The 22,179-nt window shown below is 34.0% G+C and overlaps 1 protein-coding gene across 4 annotated transcripts in view; it reads left to right on the top strand.

Annotated features, from left to right (window-relative positions):
- The window catches only part of SLC44A5 (solute carrier family 44 member 5), a 312,300-nt gene that overhangs the window by 276,003 nt on the left and 14,118 nt on the right, over nucleotides 1-22,179 (top strand). For all 4 annotated transcript variants that reach the window (XM_074334959.2, XM_074334957.2, XM_074334958.2 and 1 more), the window contains exons 10-16: nucleotides 1,155-1,267; nucleotides 8,091-8,222; nucleotides 11,832-11,931; nucleotides 14,466-14,558; nucleotides 15,037-15,124; nucleotides 15,618-15,880; nucleotides 16,410-16,504. In XM_074334959.2, coding sequence (XP_074191060.2) covers nucleotides 1,155-1,267; nucleotides 8,091-8,222; nucleotides 11,832-11,931; nucleotides 14,466-14,558; nucleotides 15,037-15,124; nucleotides 15,618-15,880; nucleotides 16,410-16,504 — 884 coding nt within the window. The remainder of the gene's footprint in view (nucleotides 1-1,154; nucleotides 1,268-8,090; nucleotides 8,223-11,831; nucleotides 11,932-14,465; nucleotides 14,559-15,036; nucleotides 15,125-15,617; nucleotides 15,881-16,409; nucleotides 16,505-22,179) is intronic.

The raw sequence follows: 22,179 nt of genomic DNA, 5'->3' as shown, positions 1-22,179 counted from the left end.
TTCGAATATTCCCTTTACACTATGCCATGGAATAATCTTTCAACCATATTGAATATTTAAGCATTAAAGTATCTGTGATTTTTAAAAGGAAATGGCTTCTGAAGTTAAAAGCATAGGTTCTGCAAGACTAGGACCTGAGAAGGGACTTTGATACCATGCTGTCATCTATCCAGTGACAGCAATTGTTAAGATTTTGTTTTTTAAAGATCACACTTGAAGACAATAAAGTCAATAAGTGTACCAGATCCTATCTGTTTGGAAACTTGCAGATAGCACCACCAGAGGAGTCAATTCTTAATAGAAGCATCAGCCAAATTTCCAATCTTAATGAATTCTCTTTGATGAAATTATGTAGAAGAATCCAGTGTGACTTTAATCTGGGTATACTGGGGGGGGGGGGGGGGGGAGAAGTATCTCTACTAGCTAGCTCATACTCCAAGAAGAAATTAAAACAGAATGAAAAGAGCCATGCTGTTGTTTGTTTGAAAAGTCATATGGCCCAGGAGATCCAGAAGCCTCATTATGGCTTCGAATAATGGCCTACAGATCACTTGGGACATGAAGTAGACGTCTGGTGATGTCAGGCATCACAAATTATTAGAGATAATCAGGTCATAGTAATAATGACTACAAACTCATGGATTCAGGAACTATGTGGGGCAATTGTTTTTCTTGTCTTTAGGTACTAAGACTGTTCCCTTACTGCTAAATGGTTACATTGTGGAAGGTTTCTATTAGTCATGAGGTAGCTAGAACAGCCCAAATTCCTCATAGATATGTTTTACAATTTAGCACTTAGTGGTTAGATGTGAAGGGGGAAAAAATAGGACATGGCAACTGTAGCAGAGAGGCCAAAATTGTAGGTTGGAGGAACTGTGTTTTTCCTTGAACAATGATTGAGACTAGATTTCAGTTTACCTAGGCACAAGGAGATGAGAAATATATACATTCCCTGATGGTCCTACTTTTTCATACAAAAGTTTTAACAGAAACTATTGTTTGTACTTTTTAACATTATAAATATTTCTGTAGCTAGGTAAAGTAAAATAATCTGAGAATTATTTTGAATAGGAAAAAAGTGTTGTCTTGCTGTTTTCATTATGTTATGTTTAGCACACATGGCCCCGTGTTTGTGTTGTGTTTTTTTTCTCTAGGGGCCTGATAATCGCCATGCTCCTCAGTTGGATTTTTCTGATACTCCTGAGGTTCACAGCTGGATTCCTCTTCTGGGTCTTTATGGCGGGTGTGATTGGAGTTATAGGTTATGGTAGGTATCACCCCTCCTAAAATCACCAAATATCAAAATAATCTGTTTATTTTCAGTTGCCATTATCAGTTTACCAGAAAACATTTTATTGCAGTGAATTTAATTATTCTTTGCTCTCCTCAAAAATAGTTCAACTGAGAAAAATGATTTAATTTTGCACATGTTGTCTCTCTAACTCTTTTTCTTCTTTATTTTGAAAAAAAAAGTGCTTTTAAAATATTCTATTCTTTTTTGCTACCAGCTTTGGTTTTATGTCTCATGAGTATTAAGAAGGAAGTTAAAAGAATCCCTTTTAGGTTACTGAAAAAACATTTCAGACAACTTTTATTCCTTTAACTTTTCTATCTGATCAAAGGCCAAGCCTGCATAGTTACAGAAGTGTAATCTATTTTTCTCTTTCGGTTTAATACCTTTCATCCAGGTGCTGTCACACACTTTAATAATTGGCCAGTACTCTATAATGAGGCATCACCCTCTAGAGGCAAAGATTTGGAATTACACTCATCGGATGGAGAGTTAACTTTATTTCAAGGTTGAAATCTAACCACTAACGCAATCCCCCAAAAGTGGTACAAGTACAATGTGAACACTAAAAAAGGAGCTAAAGTCTCTCCCAAGGAACAGTGTAGCACTTATGGCACCTTCCTTTCAGTCTTCTAAAAAATGCCTGAGCCAATATATGAAAATTTGAGAGGTTTCTATTCAAAAGAATGATTTCCCCTACAACATCATTTGGATTGACAATGCAGTTTATGGTAGCAGACACCAAAAATAGCAATTGCCTGTTTCTGTCACTCAAAGAAGAAGAGCTGTACACATAACAATATAACAATACAGTTGAATCCCCAGGTTCTCTAGTTCGCCTGAGTTCTGATCCCAGCTCTATACTGTATAACTGGGGAACTTTGAAAAATTTCTTAATGATTATAAGAGCCAGTTTCCTTATCCATAACATCATCATAATGATGGTCTGTATCTTTGTCTCACAAGATTGTGAGAATTCTTTGAGACACTGAACATAAAAAGCTCTTAGAATAGTGTCTGGAACACAGTAAACACTCAATATGTGTTGGGTTACTGTTACTGTCCTCCTTGTTATCCTCAGTGAGTTTCTACAATGGCTCAGGTCTCTTCAGGTGCTCCTTATCTGTTCTTCTGTGCAGCAGCCCACGGAGAGGTGGGTCAGGCTGATGGAAGAACGCAGAACTGCTGTCCCTTAATCAGAAACTCCCAAGCAAACTTTTTGTTTCAAAGCCTTTTTTTTGCGTGTTTTTGCTTGGAGCTCAAAATAACCTCTGTTCCTTGCCAGCATAGACTCTGAGCATGTGATTCAATCACTCTTTTATTATCATCAAGAAGGGAAGGATAGTAAAGACTGTTATTGATTTCACTGACTTGTCTTAAGGAGCAAGAAAAATCTGAGATTGGCTATAGTCCAAGTTTGACAATGACAAATGGGAGAAAGCTGGTCAATATATAAAAACGTGCAGGTAAAACAACCAATTTTAGCTCCCTGTTGATGCCATAGGTTGTGCTAACCCAACAATTAATGGTGTGGAAGTAAGCTTGAAGCTGTTCCTTGGGTGGGGAAATGTCCATCTAGATTGCGAAGCGTAAGTAAATAAGACTCTCTGTAACTGATATCTGCTACTATCTTGGAAAATTGACTTTTCATATACCATGGGAAATCAACCATTCCTACTGACAGCAGCCTAGGGCAAAGAACAGTGTAGATGTGTCATACTGACCAGAGAAAAAGCCAGGCTATTTGTGGCCAAGTGCCTATGAATAGCAGTGGAACAATTCGCATTGACCAGAACAAGTTAAGAGTTACACAGAAGAGGCTGTGTAACACCTTGATCACAAGCACTGATTTAGAGATTAAAAAGGCACAATTCCAGATTCATCACATATTAACCGTGTGATCCTCTGCAAGTACATAGTCTCTCGAATTCATTGTTCCCTTAACTGTATAATAGGAATGTGTATTATATAAAACAATGTGTATAAAGTACTTAGAAAGCTGCCTAGTGCATAATAATTGTTCAGTAAATAATATCTGTTGTTTCTGTCATGCAGGAATATTATTGAGGAAGGAGGAGTTGAAGCCCGGGGATCATACCTTAAAAAAAGAAAAATTAAGGAGAGAGAGAAAGCAATAGAAAAAGAAATAGGAAAACACTGCTGAGAGTTTCACATCCACAATTATGAAGGAACTAAATAGTCTGAAGTTCCCTCTTTCTATGAAATAATGGCATAAAAATTGTACTGTATTGTTTTATATAATGTATTGTTTTGATGAGTTTACAGAAAATAAAGGAAATCTCCCCAAAGTGAAAAAAATTAAACCCATGAGCTAAAAAAGTGGGGAACCCAGTAGGAAACTCATGTGAAAGTCTAGGTAGCCCATACCAGTGCTACAATCAGGAGACTTAGACCAGAACGGGCAGCAGAGTAGGAGATCAGACCTAAACGTAAGCCTGGGATCCTGGAAAACATCTAAAGTGACCCCAGTTTTGTAGTACCCTTTGGGTGCCAACAGAAACAAACATAAATCCCTTCTAGGTGAAAGTATGTTCAATTTAGATTACCGATTCTCACAGGTTAAGATGAACAAAGTATGAGGCACAATCAAAGATTACAAACATGCAAGAAAATGGTCTTTTGTAAGAAAAGAAAAAACTATTAATATCAGATTGAGGTCTCCAAGAAATCAAATATGGGAATTAGTAGATATAAAACATGAAATAACCATGTATAAAATGTTTAAGAATTAAGGGTAAAATTTTACAAAAAATAAGAAATCATCAAAAATATCCAGGCACACAGGCAGATGAACCAAATGGAACTTTTCAAAATAAATTGTCAATTAAAAATTAAATTAATAAGTTAAATAGCAAAATAGAAAATTAATGAACTGAAAGATGAATTTTAATTACCCAAAATACAGCAGAATGTGACAAGGGGGTGAAAAATGATCATGTGGTTAAGAGAGACAGAAAATAGCTCAAGTAGGGCCTAACATACATCAATTATATTTGAAAGTTAGTGGATGAGAATTTTCTAGAACTGATGAAAGATAGGAATCCATAGATACAGGAAGCTCTATACCAAGGAGAGTAAAGAAGAGACATTCATATCTAGTCATACCTTTTCTTATTCATCATTCAGCAAATATCATTTGAGTTGTTACAGTATACAGGCACTATTTTAGGCTTTTCAGATAAAACAGTAAACAGACAAAGGTTCTTGCTATCTTGATACTTACAGCCTAAACAAATTATCTATTAGAAGGTGATATTTGCCATGGGAAACATAAAAAGTAAAATAGGTAAAGGGGGATTGAGAGCATATGGTGGGGCAAGGAGTACAAATAGCAATATTAGTAGGATAGGACTTTCTGAGAAGGAGGCAATGTACTTAGCCATTGGAGAGAAGGAGAGAGTTCCAGACAGTGAGTACAGCTAAAGCAAAGGCCCAAAGGTAGGAGTGTGTTGAAGAAATGGCAAGAAGGCTGCTATGGATGGTTGTACTGAGTAAAGGGGAGAATAGTGGGAGATGAGGTAATAGAATTTCTGGAAGACCAGATGTTTAGAGATTATTGTAAGATCTTACCTTTTACTCTGAGTGAAATGGGGAGGCACTGTAGGGTTTTGAGCAGAGAAGGAATATGACATGATGATCACTCTAGTCCCTAAACTAAGAAGAAGAGAGAGAGAGCATAGAGAAATATATTTGAGAGTCAGGAGCACCAGAGCTATAAGACTAGCTGAGGTCACCAACAAAGTAAGTGTAGATAGAGATGTGGACCAAGGACTGAACTCTGAGGCCCTCTAATATTAAACAGTCAGGTAGAGAAGAAAGGACCAGCAATGATAAATGAGGAGAAATAGTTTTTTTGGAAAACCAAAAGCAAGTGATGTTTTGAAGCCATGCGAAAAAAGAAGGGTGTGATCAACCATGTCAAATGGGGCGGATAGGTCAAGAAAGATGAGAATTGAGAATTGGCCTTGGATTTAGAAATGCACAAAGATCCTTGGTGATCTAATAAGAGAAGTTTTGGTAAAATAATGAGGGGAGGGAAGGCTGTTTAGAGTGGACTGGAAGAGGATTGGAGGAGAGGAATTATAGACAGAAAATATTGGTGGCTGTTTGGGAGAATTAGCTTGCAATGGGGAACAAAAAAGTAGACTGTAGATGCGGGAAGAGGGTCAAAAGTAGATTTTCTTTTGTTTGATTCTTTAAGATGGGAGAAAGAGCAACATATGTATTTATTGTTTGGAATGATCCACTAGAGTGCAAGATATTAAAGATGTAGGAGAAATAAATTGTTGTGAAACTTCAGAATACCAAAGACCAAAAGATCTTAACAACAGGAGAGAAAAGACAGATCACATACAAAGGAACAATTAGGCTGAAGCAGACTTTTTAATAGCAGCCAAAGAAGTGAAATAATACCTCAATGAGCTAAGCGGTACACCCAGCAAAACTATCTTTCAAGAATGAGAGTAATATAAGAATATTTTCAGATAAGTAAAAACTAGAGTTTACACATAGACATATACTAAAGGAACTCCTAAAGGATGTATTTCAAGAAGAAGGAAAATTATTCCACAAAATAATATGAGATGAAAGAAAGAATGGTGAACAAAGAAAGTGAATTGGTAAATGTGTAGGTAAATCTAAATAAACTTTGTATAAAATAATAATAATATCCAAATTTTCAAGGTCTAAATACATGTAAAATATTGAGCAATAAAAGTGGGGTGATTATTGAGTGATTTAAGGTCCTTATATTTCCCTGTTTAAGATATTGACCTTAAATTTGGTTATTAAGTACACATAACAAATTTTCAAGAGTAATCTACTCTAAAAATGGAGTAGATATCTCCAAACCAGTATAAGGGAAAAATAGAATATAAATAAACAAACAAAAACTGACCAATTTTTGAAAGACAAAAATTGGAAGAAAAGAAGTGTAGATACAAAGTGGAAAAGGAAAAGCAAAAAGTAAGTAGGTTGAAGCAAAAATAAATATAGCAATACATTAAATATAAATGTATCAAACTCACCAATTAAAATACAGAGATTGTCAGACCAGATTAAAATACACACATACAAATTGGAGCTGTATGTTATTTACAAAAGATACACCACACATAATGAAATTAAAAGTTTGAAAATGAAGACATGGATAAAAATATACTAGCAATCATTAACAAATAGAAACCTGCAGTAACAATAATAATATCAGACAAAAGGATTTTAGAATAAAAAGCATTATTAAGGATAAAAAAGATTCACATCACTAAAAAGATACACCAAATCGAAACATGTATACATTTAACAAAATAGCTTAAAAATTCATAGACCGATAAGGATAAATAAACCAACACATAATAAATCTGTATGAAATATAAATCTCCCTTGGAAGGAGATTTCAACACATCTTTCTGTTAAAATAAGACAATAAAAAGAACAAAATTCAGAATAATTGTTCTTTGGAAGAGAGAGAGGCAGGAAGGTATGATAAGATGAACATAGCAGGTTTGTAGAAGAAAAAATTTTAATTTGCATAACTAGAGCAAAATTGAGATTATAAAATCTTAAGGTAGGTGATGCATTCATATGTGTTCATTTTACTATATGCTTTAAAATCTACATCTGTATTACATATAACTTTGTATGTATCAAATATTCCATAAAGAATTTTTTAAAGGAAAATTTCATAATACAATGGGAAAGCAATGCCTAAAAGAAAAAGATTTGTCATATCTCTTTGAGAAGCAAATGTCCTTTCTAGTCTAGTCTTGTCTTTCTCTCTCCATGGTCTCATCCTCTCACCTTGTATCTACAAAAAAAACTGTTACTTTACAGTTAGAGTTTTAAAAAGCTCTCTCTTCATTATTGCTAGAACATTTCCAATGCACCTAATCCAGACCTATTGGTCATTAAAATAAATAAATAAACCTCTTAACTCTGTTTTTTACTCCCCCTTTATCTAGACAATGTAAAAAGTCATTATACAGTCTTTAATACAGAGTTTTGGAGAAAATACAGTTTGTCCATATTTGCCTTGTCTGGACACAAACTTTGATAAGAATATGCTTTAGGTAATTCCACCAAGTCATGACGTCACCATCAAAATTTTTTTAAATGGCTTTTTTTCAATTTAAATGATTTTTTTTTTAATTTGTTAAGTTGATTATATATTCATGTGCTTCAAATTTCAAAAGGTATGAAATTTATACAGTGAAAATTTTCCTTCTCATTCTATTCCTTAGTCACTAAGTTCCCCTCCCTGCAAGCAAAATAAAAATATATTTTTGTGTATCCTTCCAGAGATACTTTATGTGTGTACAAGAGAATATATATAAAGATTGTTTGTATTATATGAATTGCAGCATACTTTTTATGTCATTTTGTACCTTGCTCTTTTCACTTAAAAAATATCATAGAAATCATTTAATATCACTAGACTATTTCCCCTTTATATGGAAATATAGTATTCTACTCTGCACATATACCATAATATATTTAACTACTCCCTATTGATAGACATTGAGGTTGTTTCTAGTCAAAAGGACATTTAAAGCTAGATGTTGCCATAGTCATCCAGGTAAACACTGAAAGCATTTTTATTGAATACAGTAGCACATTTAGACTATTAGATTAACATAAAATATTTACTATGTAAATATGAATCTTGCCTTTATAGAAATGACCATGCTGATCAAATTCATGTAGATAGGTATGGTAAGCGTATAGCTTATATTTCGGAAAATAACGTTTTATATGAGTCTGTTTTTCTTTCCTTTTCAAGGAATATGGCACTGTTACAAGGAATACAACAATCTTCGGGGACGCCAAAATTCTCACTTTACTATATATGACATCGGGATTCAGACTGATATAAGCATGTACTTGCAACTAAGACAAACATGGTTCGCATTTAGTGAGTGGATTTTAAAAACTTGTTTTGTTAAAATAGTAATAATGAGATAGCATCATTTTGTCTAAAAGAAAGTTTGGGTTGGTATAACCTGTTAAATACACTCATTGCTAATGGCATTAAAGTAAATGTGTTTATAATCCTGCGAACTACCATAAATGGAAAGTCACTGAATGGAATTTATTATATAATCTAAGAAAATATTATTTTACAATGATTTCAAGCTTTTTGCCTTCAACTCAAAATGTTTTGGATGTGGATGTTTATAGCCATTAACTTGATATCCAAAAGTGGTGTTTTAAAGGGGAGGAAATGCTTGATTTTTTTCAAACTTGATTTTTTTTTAAAAAGAAAAAAATAAACTATTTTTCTGTAACAGGAATTTTAAACTCTTTATTATAGGAATTGGAATACTACGAGTAACTAAAACTAAATTTACATTTTGAAGTGTTTATTCAGATTATCGAATTAGTTAAGGGTAATATTAACAAAATTTTTAAAGTAAGATGATTTTAGAGATCACTTTAATCCTATATTCCTAGAATAAGGTTTTATTAGGTTGGTGCAAAAGTAATTGCAGTTTAAAAGGTTAAAAATAATTGCAAAAATCACAATTACTTTTGCACCAACCTAATATTATAATATTCCTTGCACTTTGTAGAGATTCATATTCTTTAGTCAAGATTTTTTAAATGATCTCTAATTATATGTTGCTTTAAAAGAAAATTCATCTTCATATTATTGAAGTTCGAGAGGCAGGCAAGACAAGTTCAAGGACACCTGGTAAAGGCACCCAGAGAGAGAGAGAGCCTGGAACGGGGAACGAGGGGGTGGGGGGGCAAGATCTTGTGAGGTCTCATGATTCCAGGTATGCGTCCCAGCCCCATAAATTTGAAAACTTGATTTTGCCACTTCACCCAAAAATCTTTAGGCTTTCAAGGACAAGCTCACATTGTGTCACCACTGTGCCATTTTATTTATTTACACTATTAGGGCAATCTCCCTGACCAGAATGCAGACATAGTCCATCTAGGGTACTGCTCTCCCGGGATCTAGGTGTATGGGGAACAAGATTACCAATGAGAAGCTTTTTTAGCAGAAGGCCTCAGGTAGTCTTCAGAGATATTTTCTTCCACTCCTACTAAACTTGATGACCTAGACCTGCTGCACAGAAGCCCCCACCAGATTCCTTTATCTGCCAAATTTAGTTGTTCTCTTTTCCTTGGGTAGTGCAGGATCAAAATTTCAAATCCTTGCTCTTTGGCTTCCCATTTCTAGCTTTCATCAGACTAGTTCACATAACAAACACATTATTTTTTCAAATATATTGTGGAAGAATTGTTTCATTTATAGCCATTTCTTCTTAACTATAAAAATCAGACACCTTGGGACTTGCATCCTCATCTAAACACTTTTCCTGAATTTGAGTGATTTCTTATATCCTCAGCAATCCACATACTGATAGCTACCCTTTCTAGATGACACATCTCATCCATTATGCATCAACATCTCTAGTTTTACTCTCAGACGGATCTTAGTTACAGGTTCTGTGGGCTTCCCATTGCTATCTGTCTCTTAAGGACCTTCAACACAAAAATCATTGACATGGTCAGAATCCTTCACTGGAAAATTAAGGGATGTTCTTTGAGGAAAATACAGGGCTTGCTTTTATTTTCAAGTCTAGCAATACTAATTTTTCCTCAAATGAGCCTCAGCTTTCACAAACCATTTATCAGAGATTATTTGATTACTTGCCCTGTGTTTGGACAAAATTCAAGGCACCAAAGTGCATATATGTGAAATTACACCCATGGGCAGAAACACTGAAAATGAGCAGATTTATACATTTTGATGAATCTTGGATTGTGTTAGGAGACCGTTCTTATCTCACTTGTGATATTAATTATCCCAGTTCCTCCTCTGTCAAGTTATTGTTATACCAGCTTCTCTATAGGGTCTTAAAAATATATGTTTCTATTGTTTGCTCTTATTCAGACACAAGGAAGGAATGTAACATATAAATTCAAAAGACAGTAAAATTTCTCTAATATTATTACCATTTTGAATATGTGATTTTTGTAAAGGTGGAAGTGTAACATGCAGTGTTCTTATCAAAGCAGTTTTAGAATATGAAGTGATTCTGGTATGTCTCATATTCTTAAGTTTGTCCAAAGAAGATCATGATTTCAGTTTAATATGGATATACTCCACAATTTCCGGCTGGATTTCATGTTTTAAGAGAATCAAATTTGCATGAAAACATAAATACATAGTTTAACTTTAAAAAGATGTAGCAGGGAAATGATACATTACTAAGATCCTCCCCCATCTCTGGGTTAGTTGATTTCTACTTACTTGTAAATATTAAATGATATGTGATGTAACATCAGAATCTTAGTGGTATAACAATAGAATGGAAGTATTCATACATCAGCACAATAACTAGGAAGGATGTTATAGAATGGATTCTTTCACAGGTGGAAATTTAATTAACTTTCCATTGTTTCTTTTGTAATTTCAGATTGTTATTAGTAGTGACATATTTCCTTAATTTTAAGATCTACACCTTTTCACTTTTTAACATCTCTGAAGTCAGGATGCATCTAATAATAAATAGACATTTAATGAAGGATTTCTTTACTTTTTCTAAAAATATTAAATTAAAGGTGTGTTTTAGAATTGAGGAAATATAGTAATTAGGACTGTTTGGCTTCTAGTAAAAAGAAACTAATTCAAACTAGCTGAAAAGAAAAGAATTGTAACAAACTGGGGCCAAGGCAGAGGTATTTTTATAAGAATGTAGAAGTGTCTCACCACACTCAAAAACAAAATAGAAAGTAGCTGGACTTTCGAGTATACCTAGATCCAGGAAACAAACCAAAACGAACTCAAGATTTCCTCTCCTTGCTCTCTTTCTTTCTACACGTACATTTTATTCTTTCTTTGCAGATTTACTTACTTGGCATATAGTTTGGACACAATTCATTAAGTTTGTGTAACTTAGTTATTTCAAGAAGCTTAAAAACTTCAACTCAAAACTGCCCTAGACTCCCTTAGTTCTAATTCTGAGAGTTTTATTAGACAACTTGGGTTAGGTTTGCACTCTGATACCATCAAAAATGGTGGCCATGATGGTGGTGTCACAGAATAAAAATGTGGCAGTTAAGAGCCTGCTCTGTAACCCAGCAAAGCCAATTAATGAAGATGTGTTGTGAGGAGGGCAGACAAAAACAAGGTGGACAAATTGTTTCTTCTGTAACAATTCTCTTACTCAATGCAAAAGTGAAGCATTGAAGAGCTGCCTACAGCAGCCCTTCCTTCGTTCCTTCCATACCTGTTTTCTCATTTCTACAAATGGTGTGAAATATTTCCGTAGATAAAGCCTTCCCAGTTGAGTTGTTCAAACTGTAGCTAAAGTTTTTTGTCTAGATTTCTTGGAAGTTTTGAAAATGAATTTCTAAGACTGGCATTTTTGGAACGGTGCATAACTGAAACTATGAAATGTCAGCCTTGGCAGAAATAATCATGAAGTTCAGTCTTAACTTCTGCAGAGAAAGCTTGGTTTTGGGATTGATTTGTATCACACACTAATTTTTGTTTTCCTGTTTAAAGTGATCATCCTCTGCATCCTTGAAGCGCTTGTCATCCTCACGCTGATCTTCCTTAGGAACCGAATCCGTATCTCCATTGCGCTGCTGAAGGAAGGGAGCAAGTAAGGCCTTGCTGGAGAAACTGGCACAGTGAATACCAGTCAGGGCAACCAGTCACTGCCTATTGTGCAGATGCCCCAGACTATTTTCCCTTTAAGAAGACTTGTTAAAAAATCTGTTTTCCACTCAAGAAGATTTGTTCAAGTTCAGACTTGCCACTTATAAGAAAGGTCATGATAACCTGTCCTTCGGTATCCCCAAAACCTCGATTAGCATAGGGTACAAGAAGGCTAAAACCTGTCTAGTCTGTGTAGTAGGACTTTTTAAAACACCAAATCTATGTTAGGAGAATAACATATATAAAACAAGTGATAAAGTGCTACATAAAAGTTAGGTATATTACATGTATTAATTCCATACTGAGTCATATGTTAATATTAATGGTTGAGATCATTTGCAGAACTTTAAATCCCCATAATTCTATGAAGTCAATTAAATACTGTTACCATTTCTATATGACTGTCAAAATTTGCCAATAGACAGAATAATTGACCCAGCATCAGCAGATTATACATTTTGTATCTGCAGCTCTAAATTCAGAAAAACTTTATACCCAGAGCCATTTTTATTTAAAAATGCTACAAAATAAATGCTGAATTTTTCATAAAATTCATGCTGGGGGATAATAACACCTACAGATTCCAAACTATTCCGAAAGGTCACTTGAGGATAATACTTGAAACTTTTGAATAATGCATGGAAAAAACAAGGAAAGCATTATTAGATATAAAGACAGCAGACTACACTCTCTATTTAGAATGAGGGAAACTAAGTTGTTAATGACCAAGGACCAAATTATTTTAAATAGTCTTTAAGAATTATTTTAACAAAATTTTCATCTATAATAAAATAGAGCTACTTGAGTCCCATGGTTTTAATAGTTAACAAGCAGTTTGTCAGATTAAACTCTTTCTCCTTCTCACGATAGCTAAAACCCTATCATTAGCCACTGAAAATTACTGATTTGCTGGATTTTTTAAAATAATGTGATATTGTGCAATTCATTGTAATTGCCCCACTGTTATGCTTCTAAATGTGTATATGAGTGTGTGTGTGTGTGTGTGTGTGTGTGTGTGTGTGTGTGTGTGTGTGTTAAAAGACCAATACAATAGTGACAGGTTGATAGTTTGCTCAAGGGAAAATAAAAGTGGAATAAATGGGTGTGAGAACACAGTATAAACATAAGAATGCTCAATAAAACACTTACCAGCAGTGTCTGGAGAAAGGGGGAAACAGCATAGCTCAAACAGTGAAATAAAGACGGTAGTAAATGAAAAGGAATCTAAGATGCACCAATGCACATCTCAGGAGTGGAAATAATTTCATCATAGTTCTCAGTGGCTATATTAAACAGTATTGGACTCAATCCAGTGTCATATGCTAAAAAGATCATTCAAGGGTAGTTAGGAACAGGGCAACTAGGATGGCAGACATTTCCAAAACCAAGTCTTATAAGGAAATATCAAACAAATGATCATCCTGGAGAATAAAAGACTATGGAGTTACTTGAAGGGTTGCTGTGTTGAAAAGGTGGTCATTTCTTCTCCAGAAGATAGTGGATGTGAGTTACAGGCAGGCAGATAAGGAAGAATTTTCTAATACATTGATTGTTAAGAAATAGAATAAGATGTGTCATGTACAAGTAAGTTCCTTACATTCAACGTGGTCACCAGAAACTTATGCGTATAGTTTGAAGATAGTACAGAAGAGATTCCTGAGTTAGGGAGGGATTCTCACATTTGATTAGATGATCTTCATGGTCCTCTCCAATTTTAAAAGTCTAAGAATCTAAACAAAAAGAATAAGTATTATGATTACAATGTATCAAATCTTTATGAGTCAGACAGAAATAAGCAAAGAGGAGAGAGTTTGGGGAACTTTAGGCAGGAATCAAACATGAACATTGAAATAATGTCTCCAACTTATAATCAATCAATCAATAAAATTTTAAAAACCAACTAAGAATATGCCAGTTTTGGCGGTAAGAAAAGATGAAATAGGACCATTTGTGACAACATGGATGGATCTTGAGATTAATACTAAGCGAAAAAGTCAAAAAAAGCAGAGAACCATATGATTTCACTGATATGTGGTATATAAACAAAAAACAAACAAACAAAAAAAAAACAAGACAAACAAATGAGAAACAAAAACTCATAGACACAGACAATAGTTTAGTGGTTACCAGAGGGTAAGGGGGGTAGAGGGTGGGAGATGAGGGTAAGGGGGATCAAATACATGGTGATGGAAGGAGAACTGACTCTGGGTGGTGAACACACAATGGGATTTATAGATGATGTAATACAGAATTGTACACCTGAAATCTATGTAACTTTACTAACAATTGTCACCCCAATAAACTTTAATTTAAAAAAAAAGAATATGCCAGCATGATCAGCAAAACAGATTCAATGGTTATTACCACTGTTCTTAGAGCTAATTCAGTCTAAGACATATTTGTAGTTCTAACAAATAATTTAATTGAGAAATTATAACCCTGGTTCATTTTGAATTTCAACTATTGGTTTTATTTCAGAGCCATCAGATATGTTCCTACGACATTAATTTATCCAGTTTTAACTTTCATTTTCCTCTCAATCTGCATTTGCTACTGGGCCGTGACAGCAGTGTATCCTTTGGTAATCTATTGCTTTAAAGTTCAGGTCCACACTACTATTCAGGAACCAAAAGTTCAGTGCTTCTCATCCTGGGATGACTAGGAACATCTTAAAGAAATAACTGATTTCTTTTCTTTTCTTTTTTTTTTTTTTTTTTGCCAAACTCTAAAAAGTTCCTGACTGCCGATTGAATTTCCTCTTAAGGAGGTGTCATATGGTAGATTTTGTTTTGTTTTTACATATGATACTTCTTGGTGATAACCTAAGAAAGCTCCTATATGTTTCACTGCTTTTGAGAGGCCTCTCAGTACAGCCGACCCATGTTATATTACTCTGGGTCTGAACGACGGATGAATTATTAAAAGATTAGAGGTTTTTTGAAGTTAATCTCTCAAAGGACTTCTAAGATACTATTTTCAATTTACCAGCAAATAATTAATTATTTTCAATTTACCAGCAAATAATTAATCCTTAATAGAATTTACTCAGTTACTTGGCTACATCAGGGCTACCTATATATAAAATCATAGCCCCAGCAGGGCAATGTAAACATGAAAATAAAACCTGTGACCCAGAGGTAAGTAAAAGACACTCTCTCTGTTACTTAACTTCAATCCAGAACTCTACTACATTTCACCTAGCAGTTATTGTAAGGATTATCCTGAAATAGAGACCCTGTGCATCAATAGGAATCACTAGAGGAAGGGGACGGTGGTCAGAACAGCACTGAAAACGGTGGGCAGAATAGAGCGAAAGCTCTAGTATTTTCTGAGCTCATTTGTCTTATCATATATCCTAGAAGCAGGTATGGTCAACAACACCACTAATAAATGTGAAATTATAGGGGTTGAAGAAGGACAAACATAGGATAGAAAATGAAATACTTTGCAGAGCTCATTAAAGAATTATATAAAGCTATGTGATAGAAAATAGGAGTAACCGCAGAAGCTCATGGGAAAAGCACAGGATATGCAATCGGGGGCTACGCAACAGGAGAAGGCAGAGGGGGTGTTATCTTGGAATAACATTTAATGTTTTATTATCTGTGTTGTTTTTTCCTCTGAGTGCAGATTTTTAATACAACTGAAATTTCCAAAGCTTGCCCTGGGGCTCAGTGTATCTTTGCTTTCTATGGTGGAAAGAGCGTGTACCATCAATACATCCCTACCTTGCAGATATTCAATCTATTTGTCTTTCTCTGGCTTATAAACTTTGTCTTTGCATTGGGTCAGTGTACCCTTGCTGGTGCCTTTGCTTCTTATTACTGGGCCTCGAAAAAACCTGAAGACATCCCACCATATCCACTTTTTACTGCATTTGGACGAGCCATACGGTAAGTTCTATTTGAACCCTACATCTATTTGCCCAGTTATGTTTAGTGTGCTTCTGTTATAATTCAATCTTGTGCTTATAATTCAAGTGGCAAGGTGCAATGAGCTCAGAGGTATGATTCAAGACTCATAGATGTCCATTGGCTCTGTCTGGTTTTATAGCCACAATTTTATAATCCCTACCTAGGCCAATAGTCTTCTAAAAACCATAGGATACTGGAGAGAAGAGGTAGGGGAAGGCAGCAAACTAAAGATTAAGGATTAACTTGACTCTGTCTCTCCATTGCTCAACTCAAACATCCTATTTTATGCTGACAGGCTATTGGTATCACTTTTGTAGATTAAGGGTAAAATATATGTGTATGGTTTAAAATTTTCTAGACTTTTATCAACCTGAATAAGAGAGTGTAATAAGCTCTTTCCTATCCGTCCTTCTGCAGATCCCCTTTACCTTAAAAATTGTTTAGCTAACATACTTTTAGTTAATAGTAAGGATATTTTAACTTTTATTCTCATTTTATCTTTGCCCAGATATCACACAGGATCCCTAGCATTTGGATCTTTAATTCTTGCATTAATTCAAATGTTTAGAATAGTCCTAGAATACTTGGACAAACGTTTGAAAGGTAAGATTCCAGAATTCATCTTATCTCAGACTTCCTGACTCCTGTGAAGAGACTAGATTGGAGCAGGTGGTTGGGGGAAACACAGTGACTGTGACGAGGGTAATAAGAATGGAGGTGGTCAGATTGGGGAGATACAGAGGGTGCCAAAAAAATGTATACACATTTTAAGAAAGGAAAAAACTATTAAAATTGTAATACTCCATATATACTGATAACAAAAGATGAATACAAGTCCCGTTTGATTTCTGCAATTACAAGAGGTGCTCAAAGTGGTTACCATCAGCATTCAAACACTTCTGACTATGGTGAACTACTACTTGTGCAATGTTGACCGAAGTGTCCACTTGTATACATTTTTTGGCACCCCCGGTATTTGGAAGGGAAAAGCCAATAGGACTTGCTGAAGGACTGGATATGAGAGGAGGAAAGGGAGAGGAGCAGTGGTGAAGAAAAGACAGAAAAACACATGATGCTATTTACTAAAATGTGGAAACCAGGGGAAACAAATTTCAAAAAAGAGATTAAAAATTGTGTTTTTGACCTGTCAATATTGAGAAACATGGTTGAGTTGTCAGGCAGTTCCAAGTCTAGCACTCTGGACAGGTCAGGCTTAAAATATAAATGTGGGTGTCACTGGCATAAGTTTTCATACATGACACATATAGTTTACAAACACATAAACTCATCTTAGAATGCTTTAAAACATTGTTAATTGCCAAAACAATCTTGAAACAGAACAAATATAGGAACAACTACATTTCCGATTTCAACACATAATACAAAGCTACAGTGACAAAACAGTATGGCACTAGCATAAAGACAGACATATATAGAATAGAACAGAATAGCATAGCATAGCATAGCATAGCATAGCATAGCATAGCATAGCATAGCATAGCATAGCATAGAACAGAACAGAACAGAATAGAGACCCCAAAAACAAACCCTCACATATAAGGCCATTCAAAGGGGAAAGGACAGTTTTTTCAACTAATGTTACAAGGAAAACTGGGTATCTATATGCAAAAGCATGAAATTGGACCCTTAGTTTACATTATACATAAAAATTATTTCAAAATGGATCAAAGACTTAAACATAATAGCTAAAAGTTTAAAACTCTTAGAAGAAAGCATTTGAAGAAATCTTCATGACATTAGAAGTGATGATTTCTTAGATACAACAACAAAAGAAAAAAACAGATTTCCTCAAAATAAAAAATTATATCAAAAGACATTATCAAGAGAGTGAAAAAACAACCCACAGGTCAGGAGGGGGTTGGAAATATTTGCGAATCATATACCAGATAAGCAACCAATATTTAGAATACATAAAGAACTTCTACAACTCAATAGTAAACAAACAACCCAATTCAACATGGGCAAAAGATTTTTTAACTATATAAAACTTTTTCAGCTTTACTGCGATATAATCAACAAATAAAATTTTAATATATTTAAAGGGTACAACATAATGATTTGATATACATATACATTGTGAAAGGATTCCCATGCTCAAAGTAATAAACACATCTATCATCTCACATTTAGTTTTTTTTTTCTTTTTCCCTTTAAGCATAGAATAGAACACTTATGTTCTATTCTCTTAGCAAATTTGAATTATACAGTACAGAATTATCAACTATATTCACCATGTTATACATTAGATCCTAAGATCTTATTCATCTTATAACTAAAAGTTTGCACCCTTTCTACTGCCCTCTCCCTATTTTCTCCACCTCCCACCCCCCCACCCCCACCCTGCTTGCAGCAACCATCATTCTACTCGGTTTATATGAGTTCAACTTTTTTTTTTTTACATATAAGTGATACCATGCATATCTGTCTTTCTCTATCTGGCTTATTTTACTTAGCATAATGCCCTTAGGGTCCATCTCTGTTGCTGCAAATGCAGGATTTCCTTCTCTTTAAGGCTGAATAATATTCCATTGATGTAGTCCTACATGTTTATTTGTGCTCTTTTTGACTTTGCTTTTCATGTCACATTCAAAAAAGCATTCCCAAGACCAATGACAAGAAGTTTACCCCTGGGTTTTCTTTGGGAGTTTTGTGGTTTTTGATGGTGCATTCAAATCTTTAATCCATTTTGAGTTGATTATTATGTATGGTGTAAGACAAGGGTGCAATTTTATTCTTTTGCATGTTAATATCCACGTTTTCTAGCACCATTTATTGAAGAAACTGTCCTTTTCCCATTGTATATTCTTGGCTCCTTTGTCAAAAATTAATGACCATACATGCATGGGTTTATTTCTACTCTCCCTACTCTGTACCATTCATCTAGGGGTCAATTTTTACACCACCACTACACTGTTTTGAATACTATAGCTTTGGAATATAGTTTGAATCAGTAAGTGCCTTTAGTTTTTTCTTCTTTCTCTATTGCTTTGGCTGTTTAGAATTTTTTTGGTTTCATACAAATTTTAGGATTTTTTTTCTATTTCTGTGAAAAATGCTGTGGAACTTTGATATGAATGGCATTGAATTTGTAGATTGCTTTGGGTACTGTGAAGATTTTAACAATGTTAATTCTTTCCTCCATGAACATGGAATATTTTTCATTTATTTGTATCTTCTTTAATTTCTTTCATTAAAGACTTACAGTTTTCAATTCACAGGTCTCTCACCTTCTTGGATAAATTTATTCTAGGTATTTATTGTTTTTGATGGAATCATAAATAGGATTATTTTCTTAATTTTTTCCCCAATAGTTAGTTGCTAATGTATAGAAAGGCACCTGATTTTCGTATGTTGATTTCTGTTTTCTGAAACTTTACTGAATTTGTTTAGGTTCTAACAGGTTTTTTTATGGAGACAGTAGGGTTTTCTATATATAATATTATGTGATCTGCAGAGGCAAGTTTACTTCTTCCTTTCTGATTTAAATGACACTTCTTTTTTATATTTACCTAATTGCTCTGTCTAGGTCTTCAATACTTTGTTGAATATAAGTGGAGAGAGTAGATATCTTTTTCTTGGTCCTGAGATCAGAGGAAAAGCTTTCAGCTTTTCACCACTGAGTATGGTGTTAGCTGTGGGCTTGTCATACGACTATATGGCCTTGATTATGTTGAGGCCTACTACACCCAATTTGCTGAGAGGTTTTTTATCATGAAAGGAGGTTGAGTTTTGTCAAATGAATTCTTCTACATCTATTGAAATAATCATATAATTTTTATTACTCATTTTGTAAATGTGGTGCGTCACATTTATTGATTTGTGTATGGTGAACCATCCTTGCACCCCTGGGATAAATCCCACTTGATTTTGTTATATGATCCTTTTTATGTACTGTTGAATACAGTTTGCTGATATTTTGAGGATTTTTGCATTTATGTTCATCAGGGAGATGGGCCTGTTATTTTCTTGTTGTATTTTGTCTTATTTTGCTATTAATGCAATGCTGGCCTCATAAAATGAGTTTGGAAATGTTTTCTCTACTTCTGTTTTTTTGAAGAGTTTGAGAAGGGTTGGTATTAATTCTTCTTTAAATGTCTGGTATAATTCATGAGTGAAACCATCTAATCCTTTCTTTGATGGGAGGTTTTTGATTACTGATTCAAAATTCTTACTAAAAATTGGTCTGTTCAGATTTTCTATTTCATTATGATTCAATTTTGGCAGGTTGTATGTTTCTAGGAATTTATCTATGTCTTCTAGGTTATCTAATTTGTTGGTGTATAATTGTTCATAGTAGTCTCACGATTCTTTGTATTTCTGTGGTATTCGTTGTAATGTCTCCTCTTTCCTATCTGAATTTATTTGTCTTCTCTTTTTTCCTTAATTAGTCTAGCTAAAGTTTTGTCAATTTTGTTTATCTTTTCAAAACACATTAATTTCACTGATCTTTCCTATTGTCTTCTTATTCTCTAGCATTTATTTACACTCTGATCATGACTATTTCCTTCTTTCTACTAACTTTGCGCTTAGTGTGTTATTATTTTCCTAGTTTCTAGAGGTGTAAAGTTAGATTGTTTGATATCTTTCCTTTTTCTTAAAGTGGGTATTATTGCTATGAACACCTTAGAAATGCTTTGCTGCATTACATATTTTTGATATGTTGTGTTTCCATTTTCATTTGTTTCAGGATATTTTTTATTTCTCTTTTGATTTCTTCTTTGACCCATTGATTGTTCAGTAGCATGGTGCTTAACCTCCACATACTGGGGAATTTTCCAGTTTTCTTCTTGTTTCATACAACTATCGTCAGAAAAGATGCTCGATATGATTTCAGTCTTCTTACATTTATTAAAACTGGTTTTGTGGCCTATCTTATGACCTATCCTGGAGAGTGTTCCATGTGTGCTTGAGAAGAATGTGTATTCTGCTCTGGTAGGATATAATGTACTGTAAATGTCTGTTAAGTATTAAGTCCTACTGATATAACATGTAGTTTAAGTCAAGTACTTCCTTTTTTATTTTCTATCTGAATGATGTATCCATTGTTGAAAGTGAAGCATTAAAATTCCCTACTGTTATTATATTGCTGTTTAATTCTCTCTTTGTAAACAATTTATATTTGCTTTATATATTTAGGTGCTCCAATGTTGGGTGCATAAATTTTTACAACTTTATATCCCTTTGATGAATAGACCCCTTATCACTGTATAATGACTTTCGTGTCTTATATCTTTCGGCTGAAATTCTTTTTTGTCTGATATAAGTATAAACACACCACCTCTTTTTTTTTTTTAAATAGAAAATCTTTTTCCAATCCTTCACTTTCAGTCTATGTGTGTCTTTAAAAGTGAAGTGAGACTCTTGTAGGTAGCAGATAGTTGAGTCTTCATTGTTAATCCATTCAGCCTCTCTATGTCTTTTGACTGGAGAATTTAGTCCATTTATATTTAAGTGTAACTATTGATCACTATGGACTTACTATTGCCATTTTGGTCATTGTTTTTATTTATTTATTTATTTATTTATTTATTTATTTATTTATGGCTGTTTTGTAGACCTGTGTTTCTCTCTTCTCCTCTTCCTTAGTAACTTGATGATTTTTCTGTAGTGGTATGTTTTGATTTCTTTATCTTTTTGTATTTACTCTAGGTTTTTGCATTTGTGACTATCATGAGGCTTACATAAAACATCTTATAATTATAACAATCTATTTTAAGCTGATAACCTCAAACACATACAAAATCTCTACATTTTTACACTTCCCCCCACATTATATGCTACAATGTTTTTGATGTCATAATTCACATTTTTTTATGTTGTGTATCACCAGGTTATTGTACTTATAGTTATTTTTAATAGTTTGTCCTTCAATCTTTATACTAGAGATGTAAGTAATTTACCCACCACCATTACAAATTGAGAGTACCTGAATTTAACTATGTATTTTCTTTTGCCAGTGAGTTTTATACTTTCATATATTTTCATATTAGTAATTAGCATCTTTTTTATTTCATCTTAAAGAACTCTTTTTAACATTTCTTGTAAGGCTGGTCTAGTGGTGATAAATTCTTTTAGCTTTTGTTTGTCTGCAAAACTCAATTCTGAAGGACAATTTTGCCATGTAGATTTTCTTGGTTGGCAGTTTTTCTTTCCCAGCACTTTAAATATATGATTCCATTTCATTCTTGCCTGCAAAGTTTCTGCTGAAAAATCTGCTGATATTCTTATGGTTGCCTTTCTTCTGCTGTTTTTAAATG

This window comes from Rhinolophus sinicus, chromosome 14 (genome assembly GCF_057876585.1).
Source record: "Rhinolophus sinicus isolate RSI-liver-muscle chromosome 14, RSI-T2T, whole genome shotgun sequence".
In the NCBI taxonomy this organism is placed as follows: domain Eukaryota; kingdom Metazoa; phylum Chordata; class Mammalia; order Chiroptera; family Rhinolophidae; genus Rhinolophus; species Rhinolophus sinicus.
The sequence above is the reverse complement of the archived record's forward strand: the minus strand, read 5'-3'. Positions and strand labels throughout refer to the sequence as shown.